At 43.2% G+C, this 25657-nt stretch overlaps 1 protein-coding gene across 1 annotated transcript in view; it reads left to right on the top strand.

The window, feature by feature from the left end:
* Positions 1-25657, top strand: part of LTK (leukocyte receptor tyrosine kinase) — a 208051-nt gene that overhangs the window by 87894 nt on the left and 94500 nt on the right. The window contains exons 5-7 of the mRNA XM_060263328.1: positions 20004-20143; positions 22224-22361; positions 23043-23192. Coding sequence (XP_060119311.1) covers positions 20004-20143; positions 22224-22361; positions 23043-23192 — 428 coding nt within the window. The remainder of the gene's footprint in view (positions 1-20003; positions 20144-22223; positions 22362-23042; positions 23193-25657) is intronic.

The raw sequence follows: 25657 nt of genomic DNA, 5'->3' as shown, positions 1-25657 counted from the left end.
CAAGTAGCAGCCACTACTAGATCCACTTTTTTTCATCTTCAGCGGGTGTGGCAGTTGGCCCCTTTCCTGGAGCGCAACGACTTAGCAGTGGTGATCCATGCTACGGTCACCTCAAGAATAGATCACTGTAATGCTCTCTACATGGGGCTACCCTTTGTGCTGACTTGGAAACTACAGCTAGTGCAGAACGCTGCAGAACAGCTGTTAATGGGGCTCCCCCGGTGGGAGCACATTCGGCCAGTGCTGAGAGAGCTGCACTGGCTACCTATTGTGTTCCGAGTCCATTTCAAGGTGTTGGTATTGACCTTTAAAGCCCTCTATGGTCAGGGGCCTGTCTGTCTGCGGGACCGCCTTTCTCCACATGTTCCCTGGAGGGCACTGCGTTCAGGGACAAAAAATCTATTGTCCATCCCTGGATCAAAGGAGGCTAGGTTGTGGCTGACGCAAGCTATGGCCTTCTCGGTGGCAGCACAAGAATTGTGGAATGCTCTCCCGGAGGCCATAAGGGCCCTGCGGGATCTCTCTACTTTCCACAGGGCCTGTAAGACCGAACTATTTCAACAGGCCTTTGAGATCTAACTGGGAGAGAGCTGCCACCCTACATCATTATAGAGTACCATATGATCACCGCTTATATTATATTGTAGTGATACAGCACCATGAAATGAAATGTTTTTTAAAATAATTGTAAACTGTAGCTATTTTTAATTGGGTTTTAATTTGTAAAAATGAATGTTGTTAGCCGCCATGAGTCCGCTTGCAGAGAGGGCAGGATAGAAATTTAAAGTAATAAATAATAAATAAATAAATAAATATTCTTCCAATTTATTAAAATTTGAATTGATAGCCCTCCTCCAGTGTTTTAGTCACTCAGTCAGTCAACACCTTTATTGGCATAAATTAAAATCAGACAAAGCCAATATTCAAATGTACAAAGTACAATCAAAAATCGATTTGAGGGCAATCTGGTTGTGACACTGTCACCCCACTGATTACCAGAATTGATTCTGCTGGTCTGGCTGGCTAGGAGGGTGTCCCCTACCTCCCTCTCCATTCCATGTGCATCCCTCCAGAAGCTGCACAGTGGGAGAAGACGACCATCCCAGTGCTTTTGATTTTAACTCTGGATGACAGTGCTTCTCTGATTTGGGGGTGTTTATGAAGCAGGTCCTCTGGGTTGGAGGCCTCTGTGCCTATTAGGCATGTACCCACAATTGCAGTTTTCAGGAGAATTGCTGTGCCCTTTAAGATCTTTCCATCCTTGTTTTGAACACCTTCTAATTTCAACTGGCAACTACAGTGCAAATGAAATAATGGATCCTACCAAATCCAGGCAAGAAGTCAAGTTCAGCAGGGGCCTTAAAGCTAAAACTGAATTCTTCTCAGGGTAAAAACTCACTTTCTTGCATCACAAGCAGTTATTCTTCAGTGTGCACAGTTACTATTGAATTGACATACTATTGAAATGATATACTAGAATGAATGTCATCCAAATGATGAACTCTGAGGCCTGTTCTTCTGGCATTGTGAGCTCTGAGTATTCATTTATTCTAAGCTTCTAAGAAAGAGTTAAATAATTTTGAACCAAATCTGACATAGGGCTAATTTAGACACTTGCCAAAAGGTTGCTTAGCATTGTATAAAATAAGCCTTGATAAGGCACTCTCCTCCCCCATCATGCGCTTAGAGTGTGTTCTGCTTCAAAGCCAACTGTAGCTTGCTTCTGCATCCAAATGGGTAAATGATGACATTAAGGCAGAGTTGCCAACTCTAAGTTGGGAAATTCCTGGAGATTTGAGAGGGCAGGGACCTCAGCAGAGTGTAATGCCTCCATCCTCCATAGCAGCCATTTTTCCCCAGAGGAACTGATATCTGTTGTTTGGGGAGGAGTTGTAAATCCTGGAGGCCAGGACAGACAGATTTATAACTGACATCCAGTGAGATTTATGAGCTGGTACTGAAGAGTTGAGGGGTTTGTGTGGATATGACTATAATGTATATATGGGGAGGGGGAAGTAGTGATATTTTGAATCCCTGTTAATGCATTTCTAAAAGGCATGATAGGGAGTGATTTATTAGAGGCAGAGTATGCAGAAATTTCAGTTGCAAAACTTCATCAGAGCTTGGTGATGGAGTGCTCAATGAAGGTAACCAGTAAGAATTTGAATCCAGGGTGCTGAACACAGAACGCTAGAGAAATGTAATACTGTTTCAGTTTTGTGTATTGACTACAGTCTATTCCTTCTCTTTAGAAAGAAAAATCCATAAAGGCAGTTCTATGTTTAAGTTGCATAAAAATGTTATTTTACAATGTGAAGTTGTCCCTCAGTTTGTTTTGCAAAGAAGAGAGGCAGAGGTGTGTGCTGTCTTAGAGTGCAATCACATGAGAAATCTGGCCCAGCCTAGCCATACCTCCCATCCAGATTTAATGTGCTTGATCAGATGAGTGCATCTGCCTCCCAAGTCCTGCCTGTAGTTACCTCGTCTCAGAATGGGCTGGGACTGGATTAAATAGAACTTCCAGATAGCAAACCTCTAAATTGTATGTAGGGCGTATTTCCCAGCTGTCTAAATGGCCAGGTGTGTGCTGCATCTGCCCCACACCTGCCTGGCATGTACATGAGCAGTATGAAGACTCCTCTTGCGAGTGTGTGGCTATTGCCTCTCCCAGCAGCAGGGCAGGGGCTGTGTGAATGCCGGGGCATGGATAAAAGAGAACCGGGTTTTTCAGAGCCGGGATAATGCCACACCTAATCTCCAGTGTGATCGCACCCTTACTCTCTCATACATCTAATACAAACATGACTCCCCAAAGGGACTTTTAAAAATATAACAAGAAATAATCCCAGCTGATCATGCTAGAACCTGTTTACGAAACCATACTTGGCAATGACGCCATCACCTACTTCAGGCCAAAGTCCCACTCTCTTACTTGTAGCAAGGGATTGCTTTTCCTTGATATCTTTGTTATTTTTCCTTCCAATTCAGGAGTTGTCTTTGCTGGAAAAGACAAAAGCCTGCCCTTTTTTCTTTTTCTTTTTTTCCAAACATAGGAAAGCACGTGAGTCTTTCATTCTGAAACAACTTGTGAAGAACAGTGGAAATAGCCAGATGCATTTCACAATATGTCTTGGAATCTGTTGTATCAGTTCCAGAACTGCTTAAATAAATCACATCCCACTGTTTGATGCTAAGTTGCTTCTGCCCTGTAGAAGCCCTGCTATGCCAGCCTACTTATTTCTTGCATCAAATCGAACCTGGTTTGCTTCTTCAGACTTGTTTCCTTGGGCTGCATATTGCCCAGAAACCTGTTGATCCCCACATGACTGCTTTAATATCTGTATTTAGAAGCAGAGTAATATTAGCCAGCTTATAGTAAATTGTGTTCTCGTGACACAAAATCAATAGTAAAGATATTGCCAGGCTGAGCTTATCTGAATTCTTGCTGTGACAATCCATCTTCTGCTGTGTATACAAAGGGCTTTGTTCTGGGCTCCATTAAAGAAATTAAATTGGCTCTGAATAGCTTCTGTTTGGACTGAGCATATAAGAGGGCTTATTTATGGCATGGGAGGAAGTTGCTGCAGTTAAATCTGGATGCTGAGGGTTGCCAAAATCCAGCTGCATGAGGAAATATCTGAGCAAAGATCCATCATACCAGAAGGTAGTTCACACATTTATTTTTGAAGGTATAAAGCTACTTCTCATTGTTCACATTCTGGACGCTGTTCTATGAAGAACAATGATGATCCAGATTATTCAGCCAATCCACTTTCCCCATCTTTTTGCATGTCTCCATGCAACCTGCACTGGATTGGCCAGGGACAATGAAATCAAGTGATGTGACCATTTGGTTTGGGGTCACAGATTGCTGCAAATTGGCCAGTCCCCTGAATAAGCAGCCATGCCACCAACAGTGATTATTCCTTCCAGGATTAAATTTAAGTAACAGCCTTCCCACCTAGATGCTGAGGGATTCAGGTAGGATTTTTAGGAACCATAGGATCCTGTACAGTAGTGGACCAAAACATAATATTTGTAAATATTATGAAAAGCCCCAAAGTTATGCAGCAGCAGTGTTGACTGTGTTCTGCTCAGGTTCAATTGTGAGCTGTGTCCTGGATCCAAGGAACAGGATCCCAGAGAGAGAGGGAGAGAGATCCTGATGAAAGTAAACACTTCGTAAGCCATGGGAAGTACTAGTTATACATGTTTTTCTCTTGAGCTTGACTTCTAAGCCAACACTCTCCATTCCAGTCTCTATTACTTATTTCTTTTTCTTAATAGAATAAATTTCCTTCTTTTTTTTACAAGTCTGGTTACTAGGTTTTTACTGCACTTTGCACATTCTCAGGGATTGTTCAGCAAAGCAATCATTGGCTTATTTTGTTTTCCGCTGTAGTTAGCTTACTCAGTACTAATCCCTTGGGCATTAGGAAGCATACAAGTGGGCACCCGCAAGGACTTGTGGGCAGCATCTCACCTCCCCTTCACCCTCTGTTTCCTCTTTCCCTTTCTTGGAAGCCCCCATAGACTCTCCTCTATTCCTGCTTCCTTCTAGGGCTGCCAGCCTCCAGGTGGAGCTTGAAGATCTCCTGGAAGCACAACAGATCACCCAGCTGCAGAGATCAGTTCCCTTTAGAGTTGCAAGATCAGGAATGGCGCCTTGGGAGAGTTGGAAGGGAAGCAACCTCAGCAGGGTTTAATGCCATAAAGTCCACCCTTCACTGAGGGAATCTGTCAGTCAGGGGTGTCAAACTCATTTGATATGAGGGACAGATCTGACATAAATGAGATTTTGTTGGGTTCAGCCATGTTGGGCCAGGCCATATGAGTACCTGTTTAAGATTAGGTAGCAAAGATATAAACTTTATAAAGGACACAAACAAACACAATTAAAGATTTTTAAAAAAAAAACACTTAAAATAAAACATGCTTAAAACATTAGCACTCATTGGCCTTAAAGGTGCTTTGTTTGTATTTCTCCCATAGGATTTAGGGAAGTGGGCAAAGGAAGCTCTGGCTCTTTCCTTCCTTCCCCAGGGAATAAGGAGGGGGAGGAGCCTCAGCCAATAGAAAGAAGAGAGGCTTGACTCAGAAGCTCTGCTGTGCAATTGAGAGAGCCTGGCAAAGCAAGCTCTGCCTCCACCCCATCCTCCCCAAGGGAGGAGCCTCAGACAATGGAGAGGTTTTGCTCTGTAGCTTCTGTGCGAATGAGCAAACCTCGCAAAGCAAGTTGTTATGCAGAAGGAAGCAAGAGGGGAGGAGAAGGAAGCAGATGACGTCAGTTGCTCGGGAGCCTGATAGGAACCCTCTAGGGACCTGATTCGGCCCCTGGGCTGCAAGTTTGACAGCCCTGCTGCTGTAAGCTGTCCAGTGAAATTTTTTATAGATTTAACATTCTTCTGCAAACCTAGGGCCCTTTTCAGATTTTAAGAAAGATCCAGGGCTTTTTTTGAGCAGGAACGCACAGGAACGCAGTTCTGGCTGACTTGCTGTCGGGGGTGTGGCCTAATATGCACAGGAGTTCCTGCTGGGCTTTTTCTACAAAAGGTCATGTGTGAAACAATGGTAATGTTAGGGGGTATGGCCTAATATGCAAATGAGTTCTTGCTGGGCTTTTTCTTTAAAAAAAAAAAGCCCTGGAAAGATATGTCTTGCCTGTTCACAGCTCCTGTCACTGGATTTAAGTATCCAAAAATATTCTGACTATTTTATCAGAATATAAGAGTCTAGGTAGCATTGCTACATCTTTCATTTCCCCTATTCATGACTGGGTAGGGAGAGAGTCCACTTCTAGGCACCACAGAATCATATTGTGGGGTGGGGAATGTATTAGTGCTGCTAGGGCCCCACACTGTATAGTGTGCTGAGAGTTTATATCAGTCACAGTGTACTCATGATGAAATTTTGGAGGCTGTTTGGTTTAATTTACCATAGTGGTGAGTGACTCAGTGCTATTAGTTCCTGGCTGAAGCAGTACACTATAACAAAGTGACCTAGCAGTGAATTGGAGTTGGTGAGCCTGAGATATGTGCAGCAGCAGAAAAAAATAAGGTGGTGGTTCATTGCTGGAAGATCTATATATATATATTTTTATCTATATATATATATATATTAAGAAAAGCATGTTGCAGTCAGTTTATTTCTGTCCTCTCTGCAGACTTTGCTGTATTGCTGTTTTACCTGTTATCCCACAGCTGACAAGTTTTCTTAGGGTGCGTTTAGACGTACCATTAGTGGCGACACAGCTCCGTCTCGCTGACAGATTAAATATGTTTGTCCAGACATCCACATCTGGCAATTGAGCATCATCTGGGGTCATCCCGGCTTGCTCCAGATCAATGCCGCATTAATTTGATAGTCCGGCCCTTTTTCACAGAAGCAGCACATAATCGGTTTTCTCCTGTTTGGACAGCTCATGCACGATACTGCCTCTTGGAATGTTTACCGCCCCTCCCACCTTTTTTTTGAAAAAAAAGCCCCAGCAGACATGCGCATTGCCAGATCATCCGGGAATCTGAGGTGACACTTCTGCTTCTCCGATCAACACAGGATCGGGAGGGGGGGGGATGTTATCTCACTATTCAGAACAGGAAAAAAAATCTTTTTTTTTCCAATGTGGAGGATTTCCAGATATCATTGTCACTGTCAATTTCCAGGAAAGTGGTTCTTGGCAGTCCCCTGGTTTGAATCGGCAACGTTTATTCCGGAAACTTTCCCTCCATCCCGCCCCCCCCCCCCGCCTCTGAAGCAACATTTTATTTCCCACCTCCAAACAGTTGGGCACATGTTCAGTGGACCGCCCCCCTCCCAGGAATCACCATCTGATCATGCATGCTCCAAGAAAAGAGCATGATAGTATTGAGCGTGATAGTATTGGATGCTCAACAACAGGATGAGTCACATTCTTGAGTGCTTGTCTGATCGGCCCTGCATTGAATCAATATTCAGCGATTCAAATTTGAGCGCTACACATCCGCTTTTAATGTGACGTGTGACCGCACCCCTGGAGACTTTTGATGAGAAGAATTTAGTTGCACTATGCTATAAGAATTCTTTGAACTGTCAGAAAGCAAGGAAATAAAAAGGAGCTTTTTCCTTCCTGTTTTTGTTCTGGCAACGAATTTTTTTTTTATGTTAGTTCTGCTGTTTTCTCAATGGGTATAAATTAGGAGGTAAGAAGGTTTGAGGCTATTGGTTCTAACAGTTCAGGAAATGTTTGCTTTAAAAGAAAGTACTTTGCAGTCACTTTTGGAGTTTCTGTATATGACTGATTCCCCACTAGGCTTGTTCCGGCATCAGAGCTCTTTTTCCCCAACGCTTTCATCCAATTTTGCACAAGCTGCCCCGGGGCTGCAACCCATCCTGCCTCTTTCCCACGGCAAGCAAGATCCTCTGAAAACCGGTTTCTGCTTGCCGCGGGAAAGAGGTGAGGCAAGTCACAGCCCTGGGGCAGCTTGTGCAAAATCAGACAGGAGCATCGGGGGCGGGGGGGGGGGAAGGCCTTTGATGCCAGAACAAGCCTAGTGGGGAATCGGTCTATGATTTATTGCCAAACTTTGTTAAAGCAGTGTTCATATCAGGAGGTACTGTACCCAATTGAAAAAGTCTAAAGTCTTCATAAGACACATAGAAAACAGGTATAAAAACAGGCATATCTTATGATGCAATTCAAAGAAGACTGTCCTAGGAGGAGACCCCATTGAAAAAAAATGGATCTTACTTCTGAGTAGTCATGCTTAGAATTGCTTGCCTGGCCAGCTAAAATTTGGCACAGCAGCCAGACTAATTTTTTTAACAAGAGTTTAAACTGGAAGAATTTTGACTTCTTCAATGTAAGCAAAATCTAAAATAAGCTAAAATGTACAAATTCCCAATGGAATTTACTTACGTTTTTCTTCCTCTGGACTGTATCAAGTGAATGTGGAGGTTTTTTCTATTTATTTGGTTGATTGCTTTTCCTTTTCCGTGTTTTGGCATTATATTTTCAACCAGACCACTGCACCTATTAGGGTGAGAAATTCACATAGGGTTGCCAACCTACAGGTGGTAGTCAAAACAAAGGATTGCAGCTTGGAGAATACAAATAAAAATACACTCCAGGCACAAGGAGAAACAATGTCATAATAGCCATGCATATATAGAGGGAGGGAGGGAGGGAGGGAGGGAGGGAAGGAAGGAAGGAAGGAAGGAAGGAAGGAAGGAAGGAAGGAAGGAAGGAAGGAAGGAAGGAAGGAAGGAAGGAAGGAAGGAAGGAAGGAAGGAAGGAAGGAGAAGAATTGGAAAGAAACAGGGGGGAGAATTGGAAAGAAAGTGGGGGAGAATTGGAAAGAAACCGGGTGAAAGAACTGGAAAGAAAGGGGGGGCTGGAAAGAAATGGGGGGGAGAACTAGAAAGAAACTGGGGGAATGAATTGAAAAGAAATGTGGGAAAGAAAATGTGGGAAAGAAATTGGAAAGAAATGGGGGGAGGGAAGAATTAAGAAGAAACCAGGGGAAAGAACTGGAAAAAATGGGGGAGAGAACTTGAACAAAACAGGGACTGGAAAGAAACGGGGGGGGGGGGGGCTGGAAAGAAACTGGGGGAACAAACTGGAAAGAAATGGGGGGGAGAGCTGGAAAGAAAAGGGGGCAGGGAGAATTGAAAAGAAACCAGGGGAAAGAACTGGAAAGAAACCAAGGGAAAGAACTGGGGAAAAAACGGGGGAAAGAACTGGGAAAAGAACTGAGAAAAAAATGGGGAAATGAACTGGGGGGAAAGGGGGGAAAGAACTGGAAAGAAACCAGGGGAATGAACTGGACAGAAATGGGCGGGGGAGAATTGAAAAGAAACCGAGGAAAGAACTGGGGGCGAGGAAGGGGGAAAGAATTCGAAATAAACCGGGGGGGGGGGGACTGGAAAGAAACGAGGGGAAGAACTGGAAAGAAACAGTGGGGTGGGGGGAAGAATTAAAAAGAAACTGGAGGAAAGAAAGGGGAAGAAATGGGAGGACAACTGGGAGGGGGAAGTCCTGCTTACAAGTCCTGCCTAGAGATGTGAAGGCCTGGAAAAAAACTGGAAAAATTCAGGAAAAGACTGGGTTTTTTCCCTATTTTTTTCCTGAAGCTTTTTTTTTTTGAAAAATTGAAAAAAAGAAGAAGAAAAAATTGATTATAGAATGTTTTATTTTAACACGATGAATAAAATATTTTGAGACAAGGTGTTCAAATATTTTCCAAATCATTTCTAAAAAATATGTCTGGTATCAGATTATTCTAATTTCTGTGCACTGAGGACAAGCAAGTTCTAGGTCATGCCCATTCATTGAAACTTAGTCCTACACTCCCTTCTATACACTTCCTTCCTCTTCGATTCTTTTTATGAGAATGAGTTTTTTATTTTTATTTAATACTGTGGAGAGGAAATACGAATAGTTGTTACTTCTGGATTTTTAAAAATTGTTTTGTGGAGGTTTTTTTGTCTGTTCCACATAAACTAGTAAACAGTTCAGAAGATTGTTGCTCCATTTGTTACAATTACAAATAAATATTATTTAAAAAGTAAATTCTGTTTGTAATAATTGTTTGGATACACTATATTTTTAATATGCTAGTTGTGATAATTTCATGCCAAGTAAAATTGTCCATAGTCATATTTTGTGTTCCTAAAGTAACAGAATGACTTTCAATCTGGAAAAGAAAAAAGAAGTGCTAATGTAGCATTTTTTCAATTTTTCCAAAAATTTCTGGTTCCCCCCCCCCCAAAAAAAACAGAAAAAAACTGGGTTTTTTTCCAAGCTTCAAAATTTCTGGTAATTTTACATCTCTAGTCTGCTGCCTGGCCACTCTGGCTGCACCTAGCAGGAGGAGGAGGGCGAGGGATCTTTGGACAAGTTTCTGCGGCTCCATTCTGCAGGAGGCAGGGAGAGCCCTAAAGAAGAAGCAGTGCTGTTGAGACAAAGGCCAACAGCAGAGAAGAGGAGCACTGCTTGCTATCCATTGGGAAAGGGACATTATACACAGCTGTGGCTGGGTGGGCACCGGGCAGGGAGGCGGCCACAGATGGCTTGGCTTTGCAGTGGGCAGGTGGGCAGAGAGGAGGAAGGCAGCGCCAGTGCCCCGAGGCTCCTGGAGTGGAAATGCTTTTGCACAGGCAGGCAGCAGCCAGGGCCTGGTGGCAGGAGAGGATGAGGTGGCAGTTGGGAGAGCTTCCTGCATGGGGAAAGGGGGAGACAGCAGACGCTCAGTGTCACCCCCAAGTTTGGGTGGCGCCCTAGGCACTTGCCTACCCTACCTACTTCCATGCATTGGTCATGGCTGGATTTGAGCCCTGCATCGAGCCATGGGCTGGATATTGGTGGCTCTCACTTAAAAAGAACAGGCATTGCATGTGCCTTCCCTCTGAGCCGCAGATCTGCAGTTTGCGGGGCAGGTGCATGTGGCCTTGGCTTGAAAAGAGCTGGTGCCACTTGCACCAGCCCTGCAAGCTGCAAATTCACAGCTTGTGGGACAGGGATGCACAACACCTGCTGTTTTCAAGTGGAGCTACAGATGATTTTGGCCAGTGATCCTGAAGGGTTGGGGGGGGGGGTGGCCGTCTTCTAGGCATGGAGCAGGTGTCACTGGGGTGTGTGGTTGGGAGGTATTTGTGAGTTTCCTGCATTGTGTAGGGGGTTGGACTAGATGACCCTGGAGGTCCCTTCCAACTCTATGAATCTGATTCTATGACTTGGGGGCAGGGCTTTCCACTGCCAGCCAGCTGGCTGGCATCTGTGGGAAACCCAGAAATTGGGAGATCCTCCACCCCCATCTAGGTACTGGCATCCCTATAAAAGTTCAGCCAACAAGCCTTCATGGCAAAGTTGTGATTTTGATCAGGATCTCCTAGATCCATTCCAGCATGCTATCCACTAAACCATACTGGCTGTTGATAATAAATACAGTTTAGCCAAAAAATTAGTTGGACATGTTCTCCCACTTAGAATACCATCAAGAATAAATGTTCTTGCTGTGTTCTGGTTTCATGTAGGGGTGTGCAAAAAAAACCCCACGGAATTACACAGATTCGGAAATACACGGGGCCAAAAAAATACGGAATACCGTGTATTTCCTATTACCGTACTCGGAATAGCCGCATATACGGTAGATGCGTGGCTATTTCCAAATATATGGCCCCATTATACCCTATGGCCATTGAAATCAATGGCAAAATAGGGTATATTGGAAGCCGCCTGGAGGAGAGGGGGTTTGAGGGAGAGCCCCCAAATTTGCAGGGGACCTGAAGGGGACTCTCCCCTACAAACCCCCCCCCCAAGTTCCAACAGGATTGGACCGGGGGTTCCATTCCAGGGGCACCCAAAGAGGGTGCCCCTACCCCACCATTATACCCTATGGGCCATTGAAATCAATGGCAACATAGAGCATAATTAGAAGCTACTGGGGGGCAGGGGGTTTGAGGGAGAGCCCCAAAAACTGCAGGGCAGCTTCAGGGGGCTTGCCCGCATGCAACCCCCTTGGCCCAAAAAGACTACATCCATCTGTGGGCACCCCAAAAGGAACACTGCTCCCAATGTTGAGAAAAAACCAATTAGAGCCACTTCCTCACTGTAATTGGCATGGGAAAAGTGGCTCTGGGGAGCAGGAGGTTTTGGGGAGAGCCCCCCCAACTGCTGTGCAGCTTCAGGGCACTGTTCCACACAAATCCCACAAGGCAAAAAAAAAAATTGGACCAGGGAGTCCAATTCCTGGGGCACCCAAAGCCAAACCTAACTTCACACCAGAGAATCTCTATATGACCCAAATGCACTACATCCCTCTGTCTACTCTATGAACCCTGCAGGCCTGGAACCAATATAAACCCAGTTGCCAATGTCACTGCCACACAAAACACAATCTGCTCAAGGTCTGCTCTGCAGACCTGGCTGCAGCAAACCCAGATGCCAGCTTTCCAGCCCTGCCACAAACAACACGGGGAGAGCTTGTCAAGCACAACAAGCCTGCTTGTTCTGGGTCTCTCACCCAGGTGCCAGCTTCCCTGCCACAGAACACACAATCTACAGATTCCAGCTCTCCAGCCCTGCCCCAAACAACACGGGGAGAGCTGGCCAATTACAACAAGCCTGCTGGTTCTGGGTCTCTCACCCAGGTGCCAGCTTCCCCCCCAAAAAACCAGAACCAGGAAAAGGACAACAGGAGAAGGCCAAGAAACTCAACTGTTAAAAAGTGGCCTTTTAAACAATGAAAATTATGCCAAACAGTCCCCCCCCCCAAGAACCAGAACCAGAAGAGAAAAGGAACAGCAGTAGCACAACACAGCAGCAAGAAATCAAACACAGAATCCTTTTAAAATAGTAAAAAACTTAACTTTTAACAATACAGGAACTTTAACAAGCCCTCCCCCCAAAAAAACCCCTTTACCCTAACCCCAAGAATTCCAAGCCACCCAAATCAAGAAAAGTAGAAGGACACTGCACTTTTAAAATTCCTCTCACTAAAGTAAGATACGGGCACCCCATCCCAGGCCCCCACCCCCAGCAGAACCCCCTAACCTCAAATAAGCTACCCAATACTCACCCACCCAAATCTGGATAAGTAAAGGGACTCTGAGTCTTAAAAAGTCCTTTTACTAACTAAAATAAAAACAAGAATCCCAAGACTGTCTTACCTTAGACGTCTTCTCTTCTCAAGGCAGGTCAGGAAAGGCTGAGAGAGAGTAGCAGCAGCTGAGGCCAAGGGCCAGCGCAGCACAATCTCTCTCTCACACACCAAACAACGGCAATGGAATGGAGTCCAGCCAGGCAGACTCTGACCCTACACAGAGCAGTTTCAAAAAATAGCACTGCTCTGTGATTGGCCAGATAACACTGTTTACTTGGATACCCAAGTAAACAAAAGAACAGCAGTGTAGCTGATTCCTGAGGAATTAGCCCAGACATCAGCTACACAAAAGCCCTGCAAAGCATGCATTTGCAATGCATTTTGCAAATGCATGCTTTGGATTGGCTGCTGGGGCTCCTCTCCCCCCTCTCCTTCCCTCTCTGATCCCAGGGAGGCTATGGGAGAGGCGGGAAAAGAAGCAAGCAGCTCCCCTGAGGCTGCAGAAGCTCCTTTCCTGCCTTTTCCATTGACTTCCCTATACTTCCGAATACCTATACGGAAGTACACGGGGAGCCATATACGGCTCCCATTTACTGACCTGAAAATGGAATCGGAAGTATACGGTGCCATATACTTCCGAATCAGGGGTGATTCGGTGGTCTATGCGGTTCGGCCGAACCAAATGCACACCCCTAGTTTCATGGACAAATTTGATTGACTTCATGGTTCTACAGTGGCATTATGCTTGCTACATGATTGGCCACTAGAGAGAGGATTTTTTTTTTTTTAGAAAATGGCACCAAAGCAGTTGCCAAGCAGCTTACTATGCAAAAGTCATTCAGCGGGGGAGGGGGAGCTTTGAGGGGATCTTTCATAAAACATTCCAGGCCCTCAGAACTCACTTTTTTACACCAAATATAAAATGTTGGGTAGGCCATAATAGCAACATGCCAGACAGCTATATGTAGTAATTCATTTACATACTGAGACAGAATAGTGGGGAAGAGTCTCTTTATCCAACAAGGCTGCAGAGCCCCACCAAGACTGCAAACATTGATTCTGACTGTAATTTGAAAGAAGAGCTTATACTATTGTTATGGAAAATAATCAACTAAAGAAAAGAACGTTATTTTTTTAAAAAAAGATCTCAACTAAATATCCTTTGCGACCAAATCAAAGAGCTTGCTACTACCTCAGGAGTAGCTTGAGATAGGGGTCTCTTTCACATGGGTGGTGAAGGCGCCCTGTTGAAGGAGAAAAATTGAGAAGTCAGAAAAACTAAGACAATAGTTTAAAATTTAGACACTTTCAAGAGAGTGGAAATGTTATTACATCTGGATGGCTGTTAGTTAGGGTTGCCGAATACACCCTGGCAACCAGTGGGGGCAGGACTTACAAGGAGCAAAGAGAGGCCTAGGCTACTGATGTGACAATGTCACTTTCCACATGCACTGGAAGTGCCATCATTATATCAATGGCATGGTGGGTAAAAACTCTATAGTAGGTCATTTTTATCATAGAGTTTTTGACCAAATACCAGAGAGTATTACCATGCTGGCAACGTGATGATGTCATGCTTTTAGTAAGTCCTCTGCTGGCCAGCTGATTAGTGCCAGGGGAGGGCCCCAGTGGGGATTCAATGACTCTGCTCTCAGAGCCTTAGGTCATAAAGTAATTGACAGTGCACATAATAATAATAATAAATAAATTTTATTTTTATGAAGCATATAAGGAGCAAGCAAGTTACAGAGGTTTGACTGCAGAGGTCAGGTCTTCCACAGAAACTGGATAACTCCTGGCAGTCTTATACCGTTTTCGCACACAGCTTACCACGCGGTCACATTCCTGTTCTCTCCGCAGCATCCGTCGGATTTCCCACTATCTGCACCAGAGTTACAAGAAGTGCCGCGGCTTTTGCGTAGCAAACGTAAACTGGGTTTTAGCGGTTTACATTTGAAAGCTGATATATTTTGGTGGCTAAAATGTTTGAAGCAGGAATTCCTTAGTTCAGATCTCTCTTAACTCGGTAGCTTCAGTGGCATACCTAGCCTATATGGTGCCTGGGACAGATAATTTTTAACACCCCCTGCCCTCCTTTTTTTGTTTTGCCATCAAGTCATAGCTGACTTATGATGACCCTGTAGAGTTTTCAAGACAAGAGACGTTTGGAAGTGGTTTGCCATTGCCTGCCTCTGCATTGGGCCTGCTTGACTTTTGAGATCTGACAAGATCAGGCTAGGCTGGGGCTATCCAGGTCAGTGCCCCCCTCTATACGACAAAATTATTTTCATTAATAATCTTGAAATGAAATGAATAATAATAATGGCCTGAAAGTAGATTCAGGTGGGTAGCGGTGTTGGTCTGAAGCAGCAGAACAAAGTTTGGTCTTAAAGGTGCCTCTGGACCCAAACTTGGTATTTAACAGCCAGAAAAGAAATGTAGACAGTGAAAACTTTATTGTACTTAACTTCATATATATAATCATACCAGTGAAAAAATAATTCAAATTCCAGTATACTATTTCATCATGTGAGCCAGCGTGATATAGTGCTTGAAGTGTTGGACTAGGATCTGGGAAATCCAGGTTTGAATCCCCACTCATGCCATGGAAACTACCCCTGACCTGGATAGTCCCAGGATTGTCTGATCTCATCAGATCTCAGAAGCTGAGCAGAAAAGCAGGCAATGGCAAACTACTTCCAAATGTCAATCAATCAATTAATTTATTCGGCCAGTGACCAGTACAAGTCAAAAGCAAAAACTATTCAATAAAACATTTATGAATAGAATTGGTCTAAATATAACAGAAATATCTCTAAGATTTGACATTTAAAGTCCATACATAGAAACTTAAAATCTACACTGGTTAGATATCTCTAAAATTTAGAAACTATGCATAAAATTTCACGTTGAATTTTACAGACTGCTGAAAATGTTTTAGCAGCAGTAATATTGACCTGTGGGTTTGCACCCATCAAAAGCTTCCTTAAAATATCAGCATCAGAACAACCTAGGTAATTGTTAAGCAGAGGCGAAATTACATTAGATCAAACTTCCTGATAGAAATGACAACAAAACAGTACGTGTTCAACAGAGTCTACCTCTTCAGCGCCATATGGACACGGGCGGTTGGGTGTCGTTTGCTGTGGACATACTCCTCTGTGGACTTCTAAAAATCTTTACATCAAACAACTTCCATGTTGGTTTTGATTTTCAACTATTTTTAACTATCTTATCATATTCCATCACTTTGGTATAAGAAGCTTAAGATCAAGGAGGAGCAGCTAATTATCAGCTGCTGGAGTCTGAAATTTTACTGCATTTCTACAGCTCAGTTCAGCATTTCCTATTTTACTAATATTTGCTGTAACAGCAGCAAGTTAATCAAAACTGAGTGCTTGGTATTTCTAAATTACTAGGACCTGATAATATGCACCTCCAAATGTCTCTTGTCTTGAAAATCCATCAGGTCACCATAAGTCAGCTGTGACTTGATTGTGGGGGGAGGGGAGAATCCATCACACCGCTCATGTTCTTTATAATACTTCTAGGAATAAGGCCTGTTGTGAAGAAAAATGCAACAGGCTCTAGCAAGAGGCTCTGGGTGAGATCCCCCCTTGCTGTCTTTCCACCCAAGTGAAGGCATTCACCCCCCCCCCTCAAGGGGAGCTGATCTTTGCCATCTGGAGAGCAGCTGTAATTTTGAGTGATCTCCAGCCCTCACCTGGAGGCTGGCAACAGTGATTCCCCAGGAGGAAATGGCTGGTTTGGAGGGTGCAGTGTATGGCATTGTACCTGTATGAGGTCCCACTCCTCCTCAGACTGCACCTTCTCCAGGTTCCACCCCTTAAATCTCCAGGAATTTCCTAACCTGGAGTTGGCAAGCCTCTTTCCTTCCCTTTATCTGCCCCTCTGACTTCGGCTTTCCATTTCCTCAACCCTCCCTGCAGCCTATACCTAGGACAAGGACAGTCTTTCTCCACAGAGGGAGGGGACCAAAGCAGCTTACATCATTCTCTCCTCCCTTTGATTTGCACAACAACCCTGTGAGAAAGGTTAGGCTGAAAGTCTGTGACTGGTCTGAAATCATCCAGTCAGCTAACACAGCAAGAACCTGGGTCTGCTAGACCCTACTCTGATGCACTAACTCCTATGCCCTCTGCAAACTCAACCACAAAATCTCCAGGAATTTCCCACCAGCCTGAAACTAGCAGCCCTATCAGGACTGGCCCTAATGAGTTCTCCCTCAAAGGCCTTTAGTGATACTTTTCAGACCAACACTCACTCTGATAATCTCTCTTCAGTCTCTCCCTCTGTGTCTTGCTTCCCTTCCCTTCCTCTCGCTCTCTCTCTCAGTATCTGGTCTACTGCCACATGACGCCATTTTTCTCCCTTTCTCTGGCTGTTTCCCTTCCAGAGGAGGAGAGGGAGGAGCCCTCAGCCAATCAAGGGAAGGCTTTCTCTGGCTCTTTTCTTCCTCCTCCCTCCCTCAACCAATCAAGGGAAGGCTTTTTTCCCTCTCCTCTGTGAAGCAGTGGCTCAATCCTCAATCAAGGTTTTGCCCAGTAACACTCAGGTAGACTTCAACTATGAATACATAGAAAAGCTTTATTGATTTGTTACAAGAGCATACTTCTCCCTTAGAAGACTTTGCCTGAAGTGAAAGCCACCAGTGTCAGTGTCATTCAGTAATACCAAAAAGCCCACATTTTTCCTTCCCTTCCCTCCCCTCAAACCTTCAAAGTTCTAACTATCTACAACTATTTAGAACCCAGGTCACACAGAGCTCTTAGTCTCAGCCAGATGGTGCCAGAGATGCCTCTACATTCCTAACACAGAGACATAAAAGTTTGCAAGTTAAAGTGAATACACACAGAGTGAGTATAGACATCATCTATGGCCGGGGACAGAATACTCCAAGTGATACACTACAAAACCAAATAAAAGAGACACTAAATATAATGTGGTAGACTACATAGCATAAAAGTACATCATGGCAGAATACATCGCAGGGAGTCTGATAGTCTGGGGTGGAGGGTTGGGGTTGCTCTCCATTGAGATTGAGCAACATTGAAATTGAGCAGCTCAGCCAAGGGGAGATTAGGTGAACCTGTGACCAGTCTGTCTGGAGATTAGTATTATAGGGAAGATTATAAAGAAATACACATCCAGAAGTAAATATATATAAATTGAAGCCAGGTGTTGCTTTCTGAAAATATACAAGAAAAATAAAAGAAGGCCAAATTAATAAATAACTATTGATTTTTATTTTATTTTTTTAGAAATTCTCCAAGAATAAAAAGTATGTTGTGTGGTTGCTGAAAATTAATGAAGCAGCCCATGGAAGACTTCTCTTGGTGATACTTTTCAGGAACTACACACACAACACAATCTTCAATGATATAATGATTTACAAATTATATATCAGCTAGAATTTATGAGTACATAAGTATACAAATAAATATTTAATATCTATATTTAGTAGCTGCAGTCAGAACTTCATTTTAAAAACAAAAGGAAAGATGATCTGCTGGAGGAAGCAGGAGGAAGCAGGCTTCAAGGGCCCCCTTCAAAGATCTTCCTTAAGCTGTGCCTGCAGCAGACTGCCCCCTGGCCCCTCTTAGTACACTACTGGGCAGCTTTATTATTTAATTTTTTGTTTGGTTCTACTTTAAGCTGCCTTCTCCTGAAAAACAGGGCTCAGGGCAGCACACAATAGTCATAAAAATGTACAAAGATTTTGAAGTTATAATAATGCATAAAATACATTTAACAGCAACCTAAACCAGCCTGATGGTGACAATTCCAAGAAAGTACTATTGCCTTGTAGAAGAGGGAGGCGGAGGAAGAGGAGTGCCAGACTATATGGGGAACTGTTGCTGACCTCAGCCAAACGCCTGGCAGAACATCTCTGCCATACATGCCCTGCAGAACAGCAACAAGTCCCACAGGGCACAGATGTTATTCGGCAGAGTTCCACGAGGTAGGGGTTGAGGACACCCGGATGTCACTTGGGCCGGGAACCACCAGGAAGTTCTTATCTCCTGAGTGTAAGTGTCTTCTGGGGGTACACCAGGAGAGACAGTTCCAATGGTCCATGGGTCCCAGGATATTAAGGGCCTTTGTTAATACCATAACCTCGAATCTGATCCAGTGCTCCACTGGAAGCCAGTGTAGCTTGTGCAGCATAGGCTAAATGTGTGCCATATAGGGGGTCCCAGTAGGGACCCACACAGCTATGTTTTGGATCAGTTAGAGCTTCTGGATCAGCCTCAAGGACAGCCCTATGTAGAGTAGGCTTCCCAACCCTCCTGCTCTGGCGGGAGTCTCCTGGGTTTGTAGCCTCATCTCCCGGTCTTCAAGAAGTGGAAAGCGGGGGGTGGGGGGTGGAGGGGGGGGGGAGAACATACCTGTAGGCTTCATTATAGAGCTCCTGAGCCGTTTGTAAAATGTCTGCTCCTTTAAGGCTGGGCAGGGAGCAGGAAGGGCTTGGGAGAACAGCCCCGCCCTTTCTTTTGCTTTTGCTTTCACAGCAAGAGTTCTCCGGAAGAAGATCTGGTAAGTGTGTGTGTGTGTGTGTGTGTGAGAGAGAGAGAGAGAGAGAGGGAGGGGGCAGGGGATTCCCTGTTTTGGAGGCCCTCCCCCCTTTTAGAAAGCATGGGGGGGGGAGGGAAATGTCTACTGGGCATTCTATTATTCCCTATGGAGAACGATTCCCATAGGGAATAATAGGGAATTCATCCGTTGGTATTGGGGGCTCTGGGGGGGCTATTTTTTGAGGTAGATGCACCAAATTTTTAGTATAACATCTAGTGCCTCTCCCCAAAATACCCCCCAAGTTTCAAAACGATTGGACCAGAGGGTCCAATTCTATGAGCCCCAAAAGATGGTGCCCCTATACTTCATTATTTCCTATGGAAGAAAGGAATTTTAAAAGGTGTGCTGTCCCTTTAAATGTGATGGCCAGAACTCCCTTGGAGTTCAATTATGCTTGTCACATCCTTGTTCTTGGCTCCACCCCCAATGTCTCCTGGCTCCACCCCCAAAGTCTCCTGGCTCCGCCCCCAAAGTCCCCAGATTTTTCTTTAATTGGACTTGGCAAACCCTAATGTAGAGTGAGTTACAGAAGTCTAGTCTAGAAGTGTCTATTGTGTGGATTCCATAGCAAGTTCAGAGAGAGAGACAGGTAGGGGGCCACCGGAAGCATGGCAGTCTGGCAACATTTATGATCTGGGCCTCCATTAACAAGGAGCAAACCACCATCTATAGCCCTCCATTTTCAATGTTGAGATAATAATACCAACTTATCATACAGAGTTGTTATAAGAAGAGTTAAGATGCTGTAATGCAAAGCACTTTGGACATTTAGAAGCACTGTATAAATGTTAAATATTATTAGCATGATAACCATTTGACTATTTGCAGGATGAAGTGGAAAGTGCTGGTGGGTTCAATTGGACAAATGGACAGGTCCTTTGAGATCACTCTGCTGTATTCAAGCTGTGGAAGAAAGAGTTCTGGTCTTTTGGCACTGGGCTCTTTGCAGCTCAAAAACTGCTTTCATGGTATGTCTTAATGTATCTGTTCAGGTATGGAAAGTCCAGAGGTTTATTTTGTATAAAATCATTGGGCAAGAAGAACCTCAGGGCTAGCTTTGTCTCCAGAACAAGACTTCACAATATGCAGTGGGTAGATAACTGTATTTATGAACTTGGTGGTGGTTGTAATTGCTATTTATTAAATTTATAAACTGCCCTCCCCCAAAGGGTTCAAGGCAGTGTACATCATAATCAGACATATAAAACTAAAAATGCAATAAATAACAAATGAGAATATATAACAAATAACAGTTAGGCAAAAACAATAGCAGCAGTACTGCTATAAAAATTATTTTTACAGAAAGGAATCCCTAAGACCAAATCATTCTTAGTCATATTTTTAAAAACGAGAAAAGATCAAACTGGTCCATATGCTGTAACAGTGTCAATATAGAATAAATATATATATATATATATATATATATATATATATATATATATATATATATATATATATATATATATATATGCAGATATTTTCCTTAATTAAATCATGTACAAGTTCAATCAAGTCCAAAATTCATTTATATTTTACATCGTCAACTGTCAATAACTGTAAGTAGAAGGAACATAATTGTAATGGAGGTTTACAAGGAATTAAAATAAGCACATTGGTCTTGTGAATATATTTCTAGCTTTTATAATTTTTCTTTATTACCCTATTCAGTCTCCTTTCTCTTTTTTATTTTTAAAAGCATATCCTACGTAATGGATTTATTCTTGCTGAGCTTTAAATTCTTATACCAGGGAACTGTTTAGTACAAAATGTATAAAAGTGGAAGGGACCAGCAATGATTTAAGTTGAACCAGATGATTTATCAACATGCCGTTGAATTGTATAATGCAGACACAAAGACATATGATGACAGGATGAGAGGGGTATTTAAAAAATGGGTAATAAATTTTGCTTATTGATATCCCAACAGCCATTCCAAGGGAAAGAAGCAGTGGTAAATCCACCACCTGCAAAGGTCACCTCTTTATTATCCACAGACTGAACTTCTAAGGCTTACTTACTTATCTTCTGAATCTGAAATAATTTGTTGTCTGTCTAGGAAGATATATATATCTTTTAGCACTAAATACAAATTTCAGTGAAGAAATCAAAATCTACATGACACCCATTTTTTTAAAAAGAAAGGTTTTGTCCTATGCCTGCAACTTTTCAGTGCCAATTCACCTTTGATAGCCCTTGAGTTTGGACTTAGTTCACCCTTATTTGTTCACCATTCTTTTTTGACTTTATCATATGCTGATTTTGCAATAACAGTTGCTCTGCCCCAGGCTTGTGCTTTCCCAGATCAAGGAATAGATTCTTCACCAGCTGCTGCACAACCTCATTTTGATCTGCAGCTCACTCCAATTTCCCCTGTGCTTACCTGATCTCTAAAAACCAAGATCAGGAAGATGTGGGGGGAATTGGAGTGAGCTGCTGGTCAAAATGCAGCCGCGCAGCAACTGGTGGTGAATTGATTGCTTGACACGGAGAAAGCAGAAGCTTAGGGGTGGAGCAACTGCTACTGTAGAATGAGTCATAGTTTGCAAGTGTGAAGCAGCTATCCTAAATCAATCACCATAGAGCTTTCATATCATATGTCTATGCAAATACAGCCCTTTCCATAGTTACCTCAGATCCAGCCCAAAACACAAAATGACCAGATATTTACTACATTTGGTACCATCAGAACTCTATTAGTTGAGGCTTTCATAGGGCTGCTGAGCTCCTCAAACCCATTTTAAAAAGTGAGGATTGCTTCTTTCTACTGGTTGCTTTGTGAACTCTGCAAGAGCCATTCCAACCCTAGATGAATGCATGATTCTGGATCATTTAATTGCAAATCGCAAGAGTATTGGTGCATTCAGTTCTGTCTGTGCTGATTACAAGAACACACTCCTCATCATGAAGCCTCATTCATGATGTTGTCATCTTCCACTGATTCCATTGGCACATGGAGAAGAAGAAGAAGAAAGGGCTCATAATGGGGCACTCATGTTCTTCTTCAAGGCATTTGTTTAGACTTCCTCGATTCTGTTACTTTCTTTATAGACAAAGACGAGCCACATCATTCTGAGAATGACAAGGGTTCTATTGTCCCTTGCCCACACGGAGGCTGTGTCAGTCACCTGCAGGTGTGTGATTTTGACAGTGATTGCTCCATCAAGGAAAGTGACAGATCCGTCTGTGGTGAGTATAATTTTTTTTTCTCCCAACTGTATCTTTCAGGAGATTTCTATTTGTCAGCTTATGTGATGTTTTCAAAGCCACCCCATCTGCCTTTCTTGTCTCCAGAGGCAGCAAGGAGAAACAGCTTGAATAGGTGGGAACAGCAAAGCCTCCTGTGCCTTTAGCTGAATCTCACCATCCTTTGCATAGAACCCCCTTTCCAGAAGCCACCCAATGTCTCATTCCACTCTGGGTCCTAGCTCCCCCTGTTTTTCTTGCTAGTACCTACAGATACTTCTCAGCTAGGTAGTTGCCAGCTGTACCATAGGCTGCAACAGTCAAGACCTTTCAACTATAAATTTGTTTTTTGATGTCATATTACTGTGGTTTTATGAAACTCTGTATTTAACATTCTTGTTTTTATTGTAATATGTCTCAAGGATCTTGCATAAGAACAGATGGTAGAATATAAATACAAAAATAAATAATTATGTAAAAATAAACTTTGTTATCATAATAAAGACTAAATTACAGGGTTCTATATATGAAACAGGATAAAATGAGACCCCCAAGCCATGTCTTGGCAGAAATATAGTCCATGCATACTTTTGTTTCCTGGCCAAATTCAACAAGAGATAGACTAGTTCAATGTACAATGCTCATTATCTCTCTCTTACCCCCCACCCCCACTCTCCTTCACAGAAACTCTTCCAGAAGGAGCCCATTGTTCTTTTGAGGAAGGTACCTGTGGATGGACATTGGAAGGCAACATGAATTTTTCCTGGTCCATTAAGAGCTTTTCAAAGATGCATAAAGATCCAAATGGAGACTCTGCCTTGCATGTTACTGAAGGTAGGTACACTCTATTGTTGCCATTCTTCAGATTGGCCTGGCATATACTACTGTTCTAATAATGAAGCAGTGACAGAGAATGTATGACCTGGTTATGGTTGCCAGGTCCAACTCAGGAAATACCTGGAGACTTTTGGAGTGGAGCCTGGAGACTATGTTTCACATGGGGCTTTTGGTAGAAAAAGCCCAGCATGAACTTATTTGCATATTAGGCCACACCCCCTGACACCAAGTCAGCCGGAACTGCGTTCTTGTGTGTTCCTGCTCAAAAAAAGCCCTGAATAAATAAATATAATACAGCAGTACAGTTCCCCTGAATACAGTCTTCATTTCCTTGTCCTCTTTTTTGCCTTCAAAGGGTTCCCCAGCAGTTGCACTTCCACTAAATGAAAGTGAACACACACACACAAAGCAGCCAAAATAGACACTTTGCAAGCCCGCACTTTTGTGATCTCCCTGGGGCAATGGTATAAATTGTTTTACTCATAGGAGTTGCTGGATATAACAATCTGCTGTATTTCAACCAACTTCAGACTAACAGGAAAACAAAAGAAGAGACAGAGTCTAGGGGATGAAGTTTTCCTCCATCCCATAATCAGGTTCTAGTTAACTCTTTATTATCCATTTTACTATATAAATTACTTCTGAAATGAATGCAAAACAGAGGGACTGTGCTCTCTTCCTCTCTCACACACTCACCAGGAACAGCCACATGGCTGTGCCTACTCGCCCCCCCCCCATGCAGCTTTTGTGTCCTGCTGAGATTTAAAGGCACAGACACATTCTAAAACACAGTTTGCAAGCATCTTCAAAACCTGTTGAGATCTAAAGGCACATCATGACTGTTGGTGTTGGGCATCCCACAGCTAGCCAGCAGGCAGGGTGAAGCCTACAAAACTGGGGGATCCCCTACCCAGACCTGGGGCTGGCAAACCTAGATGTGGTTTCTATCGCTACACTTCTAGGTCACATCAAAGAATTTGTGATGGGGAGGAATACACATCCCTCCCCACCTACCCCTTGTATGAAAGCTGAAACAGGCATGAGAGGAAGTCTGGGTCATGCATGCCCTCTGTCACCACTCCCTTGGAATATGTGGAGCAGCCTATTGTTTTTGCCTAAATTGTTTCAAGAAGTTTGGAGTAAATTCGTCAGATACTTTCTGAATCTTGAGTTATTCCCATGGCATAAAGTAGTAGTGTTCAAAGCTGAAGTTTTAATCACATTTAAAATGGTTATATTCCATACCAATGTATCAAAAGCCTTACTGAAATGAAGATAAACTAATTTATATCCCGCCCTCCCCGCTGAAGCAGGCTCAGGGCGGCTTACATAGCATAAAATACAGATATTACAATGATATAATAATAAAATACCCCAATTACATCATAATTATATTTCTTAGTTAAATATACTATTACATTTAAAACCAACAGTTAAAACTAACAATTTAAACCACAAATTAATTTGGTGCTAAGATTCCACATACTATCCTTGTTGACAAGTTGGTAAAATGTGATTTGGATCCTGTTACCATTAGGTGGATCTGTAACTGGTTGACAGATCACACCCAAAGAGCGCTTGTGAATGGTTCCTCATCCTCTTGAAGAAGAGTGACAAGTGGAGTGCCTCAAGGATCTATCCTGGGACCTGTCTTGTTCAGCATCTTTATAAATGATTTGGATGCAGAAACAGAGGGAATGCTTATTAAATTATTAAATTTGCAGATGATACTAAATTGGGAGGGGTTGCAAATACAGTAGAACACAAAAACAGGATTCAGGATAATCTTGACAGGCTGGAAAACTGGGCTAATACCAATAAAATGAATTTTAACAGGGATAAATGTAAAGTTCTGCATTTAGGTAGGAAAAATACAATACATGGTTATAGGATGGGGGAGACTTGTCTTAGCAGTAGTATATATGAAAAGAATCTCGGGGTCTTAGTGGACCATACACTGAACATGAGTCAACAGTGTGATGTGGTGGCTAAAAAAGGCAAATGCAGTTTTGGACTGTATCAACAGAAGTATAGTGTCCAGATCCTGTGAAGTGATGGTTTTGCTTTCCTCTGCTCTGGTAAGACCTCACCTTAAGTACCTGAAGGGCTGTCATATAGAGGATGGTGTGGAATTGTTTTCTGTGGCCCCGGAAGGTAGGACCAGAACCAATGGGTTGAAATTAAATCAAAAGAGTTTCCGGCTCAACGTTTGGAAGAACTTCCTGACCATTAGATCTGTTCCTCAGTGAAACAGGCTTCATCAGGAGGTGGTGGGCTCTCCTTCCTTGGAGGTTTTAAATAGAGGCTAGATGTCCATCTGACAGCAGTGAGGCTCCTGTGAATTTAGGGGTAGGTATTTGTGAGTTTCCTGAATTGTGCCCACCACCTCCCAAGGAAGCCTGTTTCACTGAGGAACCATTCTAATGGTCAGGAAGTTCTTCCTAATGTTGAGCCGGAAACTC

Source organism: Heteronotia binoei, chromosome 21 (genome assembly GCF_032191835.1).
Source record: "Heteronotia binoei isolate CCM8104 ecotype False Entrance Well chromosome 21, APGP_CSIRO_Hbin_v1, whole genome shotgun sequence".
In the NCBI taxonomy this organism is placed as follows: Eukaryota; Metazoa; Chordata; class Lepidosauria; order Squamata; family Gekkonidae; genus Heteronotia; species Heteronotia binoei.
Note: the sequence above shows the minus strand (reverse complement) of the source record. Positions and strands in the feature narration are given on the sequence as shown.